Raw genomic sequence first — 13,477 nt, 5'->3', positions numbered from 1 at the left:
GATTTTGACATATACTATGTGTTTTTTAAATTGTTCTATTGTCGTTCTAGAAAAGAAAAACAAAGAATTTGTTGATAACAAAAAGTAGTCGTAAAAGATATCTGAAGATGCTTAGACAAAGTAATAATTCTTCAAAAATCCGATTAAATATAGAAATAAAACGTCAAAATTCATTAAGATTTTTCCCAGAATACCAAAAATCTTAGAACTGACGAATTGTAAGAAAAAAAAGAAAAAAATTTTATATCAGAATCTACGCCAAGTAAAATTCTAACGTTTCAAAGACTTCTTACGTTTGATGTTTAACACTTGGAGGATCGAGGTTTCTAACCTCAAAACTTTAAACTTGATTCTCTCTCAAAAGAAAATATTTTCCAAGTTTTTTTTCCGGCGAACTTGAAGTAATTGACCTATCCTTACATATAAATGTAGAATTTATCACGAAATATTAAGTAGATGTTAATTCTGTGACGCTTGAAAAAGTCGTATTGACCACTTTGTCCAGCAAAATCCTCCAAGGGTTAATAAAACTACTGACATTTCCAATGTTTAACGTTTGAAGAGTCGATAAAGTGGTCGAGAAACTTATGCGGGGCGCGCCGAGACAAAATTCGCTGCGCCGATGAGTTTTCTTGTCAGATTTTACTGATTTTATAATCTAGTTCATCTCAAGAACATTTTTTTTATCGCTACATCTTTTGTTAGTATTTAGATTAGATTAAAAGAGAAATAAGAGGTGCGAACCCTTTTGACGGTGAGTTTTTTGTTTTTTTTTCTCAAAATATTTTTGCCTGTAAAAGAGGAGAATTGGGGGAATTCAAGTCCTCGAAACGTCACGAAAAATAAATCTGCAAAACATATTTTCTGTGATTCACAATTAGCTGACCCATGGAGGTACATGGAGGGATAAGTAAACAAGAAAAGGTGTCCGAGAGATTTAGCAGGCAACCTTAATTAGGAATTTGTAAAGTTTCATGGCGCCAAAAAATGTATCTCGCACTTTTCTACCTTCTTCAACACAAAATTGTGCTGGAAAAGTGAAAATTTCCCGAATTTATCACTTAAATTGATATTGGTCTGTTAGTTTATGAAGTATTCTTACCTTTTGTGAATAATTTTCGCCGGTTTGGGCGTTTTCTTGTCCAAAATATGATGAAAATGTCCCATTTGATTATATGTACCTCCTTTTTATTCCGCAAAAATTCAGCACAGAAACAATTTACAAGATTATCCACAGACTTTCTCCACGAACTTCCTACACCATGCGTTACTTGGGTGAGTTTTTCTTGGTGCGGAGAAATTGCTTATGGGGTAGGAACATCGTAGAGTTGAACGCAAAGTTGGTGTCAAAAGCTGGCCTTGTTCGGGAAAAGATGGGAGCCTCTCTGTGCGGTGCGTGAAATTCAGTGAAAATCAGTGGAAATCCGTGAAAAATTGTGAAAATCTTTCTCGGAAAACGCGTGAGAGGTGAGAGTGTGATCAAAGTGACGCGGAAAGACGAGAGGAAAAGCCATGGAATAGGTGGTGGTGTGAATGTGTAGAATAGAATGAAATGAAAAAAAAGGAACTCTTGGCCATTTGCTGCAGCTGCACACAAAACTCGGTTGTACATGGAAAAGAAAAACGATGGGAATCGTGATGAAAAAACACGTCAATGAACTTCCTCGTTTTCCCCCAAATACCGCCCATTTGCTGGGAAAACGACAATTATGTCCATATTTTGATGTTTTGGGAAGGAAAAGTGGGCCCAAATGGGGGAGTTTTTCGTCGCGCGTCCGGAAAAACATTTTCACTCTGAGAGGATTTTTCAATGGACGCACAGCCACTTTGACGAGCGAGGAAAATAATTTGTTACTCAAGAAGGCTCATAAATGGTTTCTTTCGAATCCCTCTTCGTGTATTAATTTGAAGGGGACACGCTGCAAATGCATCTCAAGACCAGGAAGGATCTTCTTCATCCCAAAGATTTAGAGATTCTTCTTTTTTTTTTTCTTTTTGGGAATTATTTTGAATAGAGAGATTACTTATCAGCAAAAGGTCTTGACTCTTGAGTATTTTCCACAAGAATTTTTCCAATAACATGTATGTAAATAAATGTTTAATGGGAATAGCTTGGAGCCTCTTGACTTCTTCTCCCATCTTTAGCAGAAGAAAGTAATCTCCTCATGCAAAGAATGGCCTTATGGCCCAATTTTTCTTCCCCCCATAGTGTGAGACTCCACACACAAAAAAAACGCCTCCAGAAACATTAAAAGGCACTAAAAAGTACTCTCAACAGCTCTTTAATTGCTTCTTGAAAAGTCTTTCCCAATTAACACACTCCCTGACCGGCCAAATTGTGTCTGTGGAGGCGCAAGCAATTCCCCACATAATCCATCATTGCTGTGTTGCATGAAAAATCAATGGACAGGCGATACCAAATGGCATTGATTCACCCCAAAAACAACTCTTATCTAGCTCCCAGAAGACTGTGCGAATGTCAATCCGGAAGAAGAATTGATTAGAATAATCATTCGCCAAAGCAAGCGAATATCCGAGTGCCTTAGAAAATGTACTGGTAAGCTGACCAAGCTTACGAGAGCTGTGTTTCTTTCAGTGTACCAATTTTATGAGAGCAAACTGCGGTTATTTCTCGAAGTTCCAATGTTCTAGACATTTGTAGGGTTTCTCGAAACCTTTCATTTGCGCTTGAGTTGATTGAAATCGGACTTGTAGAACCCGAGATATGACATGCCAACTTTGGAAGGCTATATCTCGAAAACGGATCCATAGATTTTCTTCATTTTTGGCATGGAGCTAGATAATATAGTCAAGTCAACTACAACATATCAAAAATTATGTCGCCGTTTTCGAGATATTCATCGAAAACTAATCGAAAATTTTGTTTTTGATTTTTGACCCCCTAGCGGTCACTTTTGAAACTTCCAATGTTCTAGAATCTAGAGAGTTGTAGGACTTCTTGAGATCTTTCATTTGAGCCCGAGTTGATCAAAATCGGTCAAGCCCAGGCCATGTACGCGACTCAATTTTTGTATGGAATTCTTTGGTACGAAATGAAGTTGGACTGCGCTTTTTTAATGACAGCATCAATCCTAAATCCGTTTGTACCATTAAATTCTACAACTAATAACCTACAAAATGATAGATTCTCAGCGTGCGATCAGAATTCTAAATGTCAAAAAATTAAAACTTCATTTCCAAAGGCGAAAAATTCCCATACAAAAAGTGAGCCATTTTTGCTCTTCAACTCACAAAAAAGTAGACCGTGTACAGGGCCTGGTCAAGCCGTTTTCGAGTTATGGTCGATTTTCGATGAAAAATTGTGGCGCCATATTGGTTAAACGGCTTGACCGATTTTCGAAAATGAGGTATTGTTGGAAAGCTCTTAATGGCCCCTACAACATATCAAAATTTCAGATTTTTAGCTATTACAGGGGCTGAGATATAGACAAGACAAAATTTTGAGGTTATTCAATTGGGGGGTGGATTTGACCTCATGATTGGATGTCTTCTAGTCAATATTTAATTTTGCCGTTTACCGCAAGTCTCTATCTATTACTGTTCTCTTGCAATTTAGCGTTGTACGGACTACCGGAAAAAAAATTTTTTGGCGCATACGTTTTTTGGAATGTGGGGACCCTAATTCGTGCTCATCCCATGTTTGAGCCCATTCTGACGACTTTCGATTTTGCTCGGTTCACAAAAGCTGTGTTTGAAAGAAATACAACTAATTTTCCGGCCTTGAATACAAAATCACAGAATTTTCCTCAAAGTTTGCAGAAAAAAAACCCCTCGCTTGAGAATTTTCTTGGCACGAGTTTCCAATTTCATGTGTTTTTTTTTTTGCTTCCTCTTCAGTTGCACAAAAATAAAGAGAGAGAGAAAAAAAGAAGCCCAACGTGGGGAAAAATGCGCGAGGAAATGTTTCGCAAAATCATCATTGTTTTATGTAACACAGCATTGCGATGGTGTTGGCATTCCAGTGTCAATTGCAAGAACATTGTGGATGTAAAAAAAAAGGGGCCCTCTCCGTGTGATTTCCAGCTCATTTCCCATCTGCTTCGAATTATGCTTCTCTGACCCATTTCGGTGATTTTCCCCCCAACAGACAGACACTGTGCTCATTTTATGTAATATGTAATTAATTTGTTTAATTGAAGGAAAACCCAAAGGGAGGACTAACCGTAAAATAAATAACCCAATAATCGGCAGCGCTGGACATCATCTTCTCTAAATTATTATAAATTCATTGAAAGTCTCTTTTTTTGTTGAAAGAAAATTTTCATTTTTGTCGCAATGAGATTTTCGGGTATGTGCACTGTGCTCATTGAATTACTTATTTAGTTGGTTATTTCGCTAATTTCCGGATTTCACGCTTGATGAAGAGCATACTAAATGGATTAATTTGTTTCTTACCGAAATGTTCATTAAAAAAAATCACAACTAAAAATTCAATTCAATTCATAAGCTTTCATTTTTTGTGTGTGTCTTATTACCTAAGATTCTCATAAGAAGACTGCATTTTGATAACAATATGCGTAACAAAAGAGAGCTATAAAAGCTCTTGGGGAAAGCTTTTAATGCTCCTTTATTGAATTTTTAAAATATTTTTCAATAAAACTCTTTGGTTCGTTGAAAAACTAAAAATCGTCTTTGAAAAAAAATGAACACTCCAACAAATCTTTAGAAAGAAGATCAATTAAAATTTTCTCACATTTCAGCTCATTTCAAGGGGTGTTTACCTGCCGAATATTTTGATTTTATTTGGCGAATAATCCGAAAATTTATAAATCCAAATATTTCTTTCATATAAAACCCCTTTGATTTGTTCTCTTTAGGTTTGAATTTAGTAGATTTTTGAGGTTTTTTCTTTCATTTTGAAACTTTTTAGAACTAAAAATCTGTAAAAATTCTTTTCGAGTTCTATTTAGCAATTTCAGATTTTAATTCTGTATATTTTAGGTATTAATTTGTTATTTTCTAGGATTGAATTTAGTACTTTTTTAGGGTGGAATTTAGTACTGCTTAGGCTTAGATGAAGAACTTTTTCAAAGCTTTTTCTTCAATCTGAATTTTTTAGTACTAGTAGAACCAATTCAATTTTTAGTTTGAGTTTAGTACTTTTCAATCTTGAATTAAGAACTTTTTCAAATACTTTTTTAATTTTGTAAATACAGTCACCTAGGGGAAAAAACAATGACCTAAAAAATATATTAATTAAACTAAATAAATTTTAATTTTTAATCTGAAAAAATCAAAGTTTTTTTCTTCAATTTGAACTTTTTTAGTACTAGTAGAACGAGTAGAACCAATTCAATTTTCATCTTAAATTTAGTACTTTTCAATCTTGAATTAAGAACTTTTACAAAGCTTTTTTCTTCAGTCTGAACTTTTTTAGTACTAGTAGGATCAATATAAAATTTTCATCTTAAATTTAGTACTTTTCAAAATTGAATTGAGAACTTTTCAAATCTTTTTTTTTCTTCAATCTGAACCTCTTTAGTACTAGAACGAATATAAAATTTTCAGCTTGAATTTAGTACTTTTCAATCTTGAATTAAGAACTATTTCAAAGCTTTATTTCTTCAATCTGAACTTTTTTAGTACTAGTAGAACCAATATAAAATTTTCAGCTTGAATTTAGTACTTTTCAATCTTGAATTGAGAAAATTTTCAAAGCTTTTCTTATTCAACTGATCCTCTTTAGGACTGAAGACTGAAAAACTTTTTTTCTGCTGGAATTTATTGCTTTGTACGCTTAAATTGAGAACCTTTCAAGTACATTTTCTCGTTAATTTCAGCTTCTTTAGGACTAAATTACTTATTCTTTAGGACCTATTCATATACATACATATTCCCGAAGATCTGAATATTTTCTCTCAGATAATCACCTCTGGGCTCATTTCCACGGCAAAATGGGCTTTAGCGCGCGGACGGATATTGGATTTATTCATTGAATCTCTTCGTGATTTATCGTGAAAAATTGAAATGCCACGCAAAATGATTTCAAATGAGATTAAAACTATCACGCATCAGTTTCTAATTACTCTTCATTTTCTGCCCTTCTTGCCCCCGTGGCAGCCAGAATATTGGCTTTTTCTTGTGTGTACGCGACTGAATCTCTTCGTTCTAGATAGATAGCATCTCTCCATTACTGGTGCAAGAATCTCATTGTAGCTTTGAGAGCAGCATGTGCGTTGAAATATATTTTTTTAGGTCTTTTGGGTGGGTTTTTTGTGTTGCTGCTGCATTGGATTCAATGGGATTTCCTCTTTGAATTCATTAATGGGCAAATGAAGCGGGATGTCGTGCCCTTTTTTTCCCCACACACACGTGTTTTCCCATGGCTATTCTCTTGTGGTTTTTTTTGCAAATTCGATGGTTCTTCATTTTGTGAAATAAAACCATGTCATTGCAGGAAATCAGAGGCTGAAAAAAGTAAGACAATAAAAGAGTGCAAAGTGCTGTGTATGTGCTAGTGCACGGGATAGAGTTGTGGCTAAATATAGGTGGATATAGAAAAGAGAGTTTATTTTCCCTTGTGGTGTGTGTACGACAAAAGTGATTGAAAAATCATGGATCTGAATCTGGAGCATCCCGTTGGAACAGCCATGGGCAGTTTATTTCAGCTGATAATTGCTGATTTGAAGGTAAAAGACGCGCCATGTACCTATTTCTTTTTTTTTATTTTTAAGATTTGAACAAACTAAAAAAAAACTCCAGCATTGGCAAGCCAGACTCTCTTTCTGCTAATTAGTTAATGAGTGGCGAATTAAAGCAAAAAAATAAATAAACGTAAATTGTAGATGATGTGCATGAAACAGTTACGTTATAGACTATGCAAGTTACTCCAATTTATCTCTTAATCACGCAATCATACTACTTGCCATCTTTCTTTTTTTTTAACCATTATTTCGAATAGCGTATTCTGTGGCATTTTCTTTTGCCCCAGCAAAGAAGATTGGGTATTTGGGTTATAAAGTACCTCGCGCGAAGGTGTAATTGGCAATTTGTGTGTGCTGCCCGCCTGCATGGTGTTCAGAATGCAGGAAAATTCATTTGAGAATTTCTCTGGAAAATCATTCACTTGGTCAGTTGGGTGTGAAAAGCTTGCATGAGTCTCGTGGGGGGAACTCTCTCATTTTTTTTTGCCCAGGAAATAAATTCTATTTCACTGATTATTGTCTTGGCGATATCGTGCAATTTAATCGCAGAAAAATAAACATTTCAGTGCACTCCAAAATATATTCACTGTTCAAAGTTCTTTTTTATATTAATTTATGCAACGATGCAACGATTCAATTGATAAAAAATTGCAGAGTTTATTCTTTAACATTTTCAACGATTTTTTACATGTTCTAAATATTTGTTCTTTTAAGAGATATTTTTCTGTGGATAGATTCTGATGTGAAACACAACCTTCCTATCATTTTTCTACAAAGGGTCTTATAACTTTTGTCCTAAATTTTCACTCATGAATGTGCAGCAAAAAACCGATTTAATTCGAAAGATGGTCACTAAAGAGCCCTCGGAAAAAAGAATATTAAAAATTCAGACCAATGGGAAAAGCGTGAAAATCTTCTTTGGGGGTGTGGAAAATCGCGATTTTTCGTTCCAGGATGGTTTTAGGAATCGCTTTTTGGCTAAGATTGTACATTAGATACCTCTTCTACTCCATATATGCGAATTATTTCCCAAAACCCTTGGAAAATGCGGAAAAACTTAATATTCCTATGTTTTTGTTCATTTTTATTCATTTTTTCACTACGCAACTTGATTTTTCAAAGATTTTTCCACTAAAACATATTTATAATTTATAATTTTTTAATTTAGTATAATTAATTAATAAGTTCTTGACGGAAACCTTTTGCAGAATGTTTTTCTAGGTGTACTTTTCTTCTTCCGACGACGCCAATATATTAAATGCGGGTTTAAAAGAAACGAATCTTTTCCCAAAGCTTTCGGTATTTAATTTAGAAATTTAGTTAATTTTATTGTTTTTAAATTAATTTAATAATGTAAAATGCCAACAGAAGCAAAGTAGATTGTTGACAAGGGTTTAAGTAATTGACATGTTCTTAAAAATTAAATCTAAAAATCTCTCCCCTTAGTACCACTGAGGAAGTCGTGGTGAAACGCCGAAAGCTTTGGGAAAAGATTCGTTTCTTTTAAGCCCGCATTCAATATATTGACGACCCCGGAAGGAGAAAAATACTCCTACAAATACATTTTTATTATACTTTCAGGAAATATCATGATTTTCCGGAAAATTCGACCGGAAAATGCAAAAAAAATCAATTTTCTTGAATCTGTAAATTTTCGTCAATGAATGTGTGAAAGCGTTTTTGTGTGATTGAAATGAATTTTTCTTTTCAAAAATTTTCGTCTTACAATCATTCACAAAAATGTATTAAAAAAAACTTGTAGAAAAACCATAGGAAGTTTAAGTTTCACATCAGAATCCACCTACTGGGGAAGAAAATCTTTTATTTTTTTAGAACAACAATTGAACGATTAAACCACAATCTGTTAAAATTTTAAAACGTTTAATTTGGAAGTAAAGATTTTTTTTTCTCAAATTAAACCAATTTTAAGGTATTTTTCACCAATATTTTTTTCAATCATGAACATGGATTTAACATGCAATCATTGCAGTAAATGATAAGATGATTCAATTGCTATTTGCAACAACATCTCTCTCAATTTCCCATCTAGCACGTCGTATGTAATTTCCCATTTCTCGGCACATGATCAATAATTTCCAATAATTTCGCTTTTGGGCATATGTATTGAAAAGGTACCTAACGGGTGGGCTATATAAAAGGCAAACATATAACACTGCAATGTATGGAAAATGTTGAATATCTCATAAAATATTTTCCTCTCTTTCCTTGTCATTTTGCAGAATTCAACACCACTCTGGGAGGATTTGGTGATGAAAGCCAGTAAACTACACATGTGCTTGAGATCAGCCATCCAGGCGATTTCAACGTATTTGGATGCATTTCAGAAGATTGCAGATGCAGCCACAAATTCGAAAGGTAAACAGATATTTTTGGGTACCATTTCTTTCATATATACATATCCTATTCTATATGTATGTAGACGTACAACAACGGGCACAGTCTACCGCCTTCCGTTTGCTACGGTGGGTGATTTAAAATGCCGTGTGTGTGATGAAATGGGCGAAGCAAAGTTTTGAAAAAGTAGAAAAGAAAAAAAAAATATTAATCACGTCCACCTCCATTGAAATGCTCTTTCTCTCTCAACGCCCTCACTATTTTCCAATGGCTTTTCATCGCACATTTCTACAATCGCCACACTGTCTCACCAAAGTGCACGTTTACAACTGTGCAGCATCATTCTTTCTATCTGAAAATGTAAAGAAAAAAAATAATCTGAGGAAGTATATAAGATGGGATTTTATGCTTATACAAATTCTGAATGATTGTGATACAATACACATGCATACAACAGTAGTGGGCATAACATCTCACAGACGCGTGACATTTTATTGGAACACATAAAAGCCATGAGTTATTAGGCAAATCCTCTTCAAATTAAAGCAGAAATTTCAAATTAGCATAAAATTGATATTATTTTCTTTGAAAAAATAAATTTTACATTTGAAATAAATCCCTAAACTTGCATAATTACAATAAAATTAATCAGTTTTCGTACAAAAATTAGCACAAAGATTAAATTTTTCTCACAATTTGCACAAATTTTCATTTCCTTTGCAGAAAAAAAAAAGATTTTTTTTGTGTGAAGAACTTGTTGGTAAACGTTCGAATAAAAATAAAAATCTTTAATGAAATTTTACAAAATTCCATTAATAATAAATTTATTCTAAATTTTTGAGCAATAACATTTATAAAATCTGTTTTATTAGACATGCTCTGTGCATATTCTCATTGAAATTGAGAGTCACTAAAACATCTTTAATTTATTCCATGAATGCATCTGGTTTTTTTGGAAAAATAAATAAATCATAAACAGATTAGTGATTTCTGTGATGTTTTCATTTGAGAAAAAATCCAGGAAGGGAGTTTATTTTGTAATGTGAATCCCATTAAAAGTCTTTCTTAACATTCTTTTTTTTTTATGAACTCTCATACTAAAAGAAGACATTAAAAAAAACACACAATGTATGCTAAAAATGTCACTAAAAAGAGTAATTTTGAAAAGTAATTTAACTATTTTATGGATTTTAGGCAAATTAGGCAGATTTTTTAATTTTTGGGAAATTCTTTTCTTTGGAGTTTTCCAAACGGCTAAGTCGGTTCAAATCCCATACAAAGTTAACCAACTTAGCCGTTTTTACAATGTAGTCCTCGATAGATTAGTTTAAAAATGTAGACAATGGGTGAAATTCACTAGTCTTTTAAAAACCCTTAAAAACCTAAAGATTTCTTGGGAAAACTTCAGATTTTTTAAGTAAATCGAGCAAAATCATATTTTCTGATAATTTATACGAGTTTCGGTGACCGAAGCGATCAGAAAAATCATTGAAAAATGTGCATTTAGCCTGATTCAGCTTGACTGAAGAAATCTTATGAAAACTTAAAATATTTTAAAGAAAACTTAAAGAGGCTTAAGAACTTAAAGAATCTTAAGTAAATTTTAGTCTTTTTTTAGGAAATTTTAAGAATGTTAGACTAGAGATATGACAAGAGAATTTCACCCAATGACGTGATAATTTTATCATTAATTAAGTTCTGAAAATTATGCTTTTATGACTTTTATAAATTGAGTTTAGTATTTTCTATCTTGACATTCAGAATATTATTTTAATTGGAAACATGCTGTTCTACTTTATTATATTACCCAATTTACATTTTAAAAAATAACCTCTAATAGCTAGACTCTAATTTTATGTTATGCAAAAAAAAGAATAATAAATTCATTAGAATATTTTACATTTTAGAGAGACAAAACTAACGATTCTGGTGAAAGTTATTTAAACAGATGACTTTAGTAGACAAGTCGTTAGCGCTAAGCTATTCTCATCTTCTCTCCATTTTTTTATTTTAATATTTCCTGCAAAAACTCTACAAAATGTTACATAAATTCTTTCCTAATACGTGAGATAAAATTCATATAATGACGAAACTTCCGCCAAAAAAATATTTCACCTTGAAGGAGTATCAAGAAGATCTTTTAGAATCTCTTGTGTGTGAAAAATCATTTCCTCTTTAGCAAAATTGTCTATCCATTAGACATTCATTCATTTACAGAAAAAAGGCGTCTCAAAATGGCAACGAAAAAAAAAATCACAGATCAAATAGGTAAAGAAAAGAAGCAACAACACCAAATGGCAAGAGCGAAGGAACCGCCTGTTGCTGGATTATTGCTGCAAAAAAAATCTCACACGCTCTTTAAATGTCATTTTCAGTGTTTACTACTTGCAAACAAATTCCAATGGCAAGAAGCAAAATCCTATGTGAATGAGTGCAAAAATAGCTCCACATGTGAATTGTTTACGCACTCAAAGAAGCGATGATGATGAAGAAAAAAAAAGAGACTTGTACAAATTGACGAATGTCTCTTTTTTTGGCATCGCAATTCCTCCACAATTTGCCATCTCAATTTTCTGTTAACGATATGCTAATGAGGAGTGTATTATCTTTTAATTTGCCTCACAGTATCTTTGCACAGTGCGTGTGTGTTAAACAATGAACAATGATTTTTTATTCTTCAATTTTCAATAGTCAAAGAAAAGGTAAAGAGTCTCATTTTTTTTTGTTAAATAAATTCGCGCTATCAAGGGAAATGAATGAGGATTTGCAAATCAACTAGCATGAAATTTTTTATCCACTAGCGGGTTATCACGTTGAAGCGGCGTTGTAAAAAAAAATAATCACGAATTGCATGGAAAATTCACACAAATTAAACGTACCTACCAACCTACAATATTCAATGTTGGAGTTTCTTTTTATCTCTCCGAACATTTCCTCTCTTTGATAAATTTTCTCACTTCAAAAGCTTCAAAATGTAAATATTGCGAAATTATTGGATATTCCGATGAACCAATATTTTGGCGATTCATGATAAGAGAGTTTATTAATTTTGAGTCTCATATGACATCATTGAATGATAAAGTCCAGACATGTAGCAAATATTGTAGGGAATTAATAAATAAATCCATGATATCCGATTTTTTTAAAAAAAATATTTCAATTAGTTGGTAGATTCTGATTTGCAGCGAAACGATTTTTCCATTCCAAAAAGAAAAAGACTTTCAGGTGAAATGCATAACAGTGATTTCATCGGCTTCATACGAAGATTCGCAAAGATGTAGAAAAACAAGTGATGTTTATCTGAATGAAAATATTCGGATGATTCGCCAAAAAATCGAAATATTCAACAGAATGAAAATGAATATTTATTTTTTTTAGTCTTAAATTGGTAGGAGCAAAAGCCTAAAGAGTACTAAATTCTATAGCGAAAGAAGTGAATTTCAATTTAGTACTTAATAGGCTTAACTTTAGTACTTTTTCCCATTGTATTCAGCATACTTTTTCAGCTAGAATTCACTATGTTTTTGACTAGAGTTTAGTATGTTTTCCAATAGAATTTAGTACTTTTAAATATATTGAATTTAGTACTTTTTCGTGCTTGAATTTATTACTTTGGCTAGATTTTTAGTATTCATTTTTAGTATCTTAAGAAGTAAATTCAATCATTAAAAGTACTAAATTCTGACTGAAAAAGTTCTAAATTTAAGTCGAATAAGTACTAAATCCAATCCTGAAATGTAAAAAAAACAATAAATTCAAGCGGAAGAAGTACTTAATTTTTACTGAAAATGAAGAATATAATCAAATCTCTGGAAATATTATGTTTATTCGCTAATCTTCGGATTATTCATCAAAACAGTAAAAATATTCGGCAGAATCTAACCACAGGCGTTCTAAATCACTCGAAATGAATAAAATTCATTAACAAAAAATTATAAATAAAAACTTTTCAGTGCTTATTTCTAATATTTATTGTGAATTCTAAAGCCTTTTCGTCACAAAACTTTAACAATTCGAAAATGACATAAATAACCCCGATCTCCCCTATTTATGCATTTTTTTTTAATTTAATAAACTGGAGGTTATTTTCTGGCCTAGCAGTCAAGTAAGAGATATAGTTTATGATGCATAAAATATATAACGAAGTATTTTTTCTCCACAGACATGTTATCAATTAGAAAAATAATCACTTTGATGTTTTTTTTTCTTTGATCTGGAATAAAAAAATAAACTTATGTGCTTAATAATTTCAATCTTTCATATTGAATTGATTTGTATAGAAGCGGAGTAATGCTAAATGGTTCTTTTCATGCAAACTCTTTTCTCGTATTTGCAATAGAACTCTTACCATGAATGGTGATTACCCTCATTGGTAGTATTGTCTCTGTATCCCCCATGTTTTTATATACATAGTAATCACCTCATAGGGAGGGATGGTGATGTCTAAAAAAGAACCT

The 13,477-nt window shown here is 32.6% G+C and overlaps 1 protein-coding gene across 4 annotated transcripts in view; it reads left to right on the top strand.

Annotated features, from left to right (window-relative positions):
* The first annotated feature begins 1,293 nt into the window (after positions 1-1,293).
* The window catches only part of LOC129791811 (protein MTSS 2), a 28,037-nt gene continuing 15,853 nt past the window's right edge, over positions 1,294-13,477 (top strand). For 2 of the 4 annotated variants that reach the window (XM_055830347.1, XM_055830345.1), the window contains exons 1-3: positions 1,294-1,467; positions 6,419-6,650; positions 8,906-9,041. In XM_055830347.1, the coding sequence (XP_055686322.1) occupies positions 6,576-6,650; positions 8,906-9,041 (211 nt within the window). In that variant the 5' untranslated portion in view covers positions 1,294-1,467; positions 6,419-6,575. Of the gene's footprint in view, positions 1,522-6,418; positions 6,651-8,905; positions 9,042-13,477 lie in introns of all 4 variants that reach the window. The other 2 variants (XM_055830346.1, XM_055830348.1) reach the window with 2 other exon arrangements.

This window comes from Lutzomyia longipalpis, chromosome 3, assembly GCF_024334085.1.
Source record: "Lutzomyia longipalpis isolate SR_M1_2022 chromosome 3, ASM2433408v1".
NCBI lineage: Eukaryota > Metazoa > Arthropoda > Insecta > Diptera > Psychodidae > Lutzomyia > Lutzomyia longipalpis.
The sequence above is the reverse complement of the archived record's forward strand: the minus strand, read 5'-3'. Positions and strand labels throughout refer to the sequence as shown.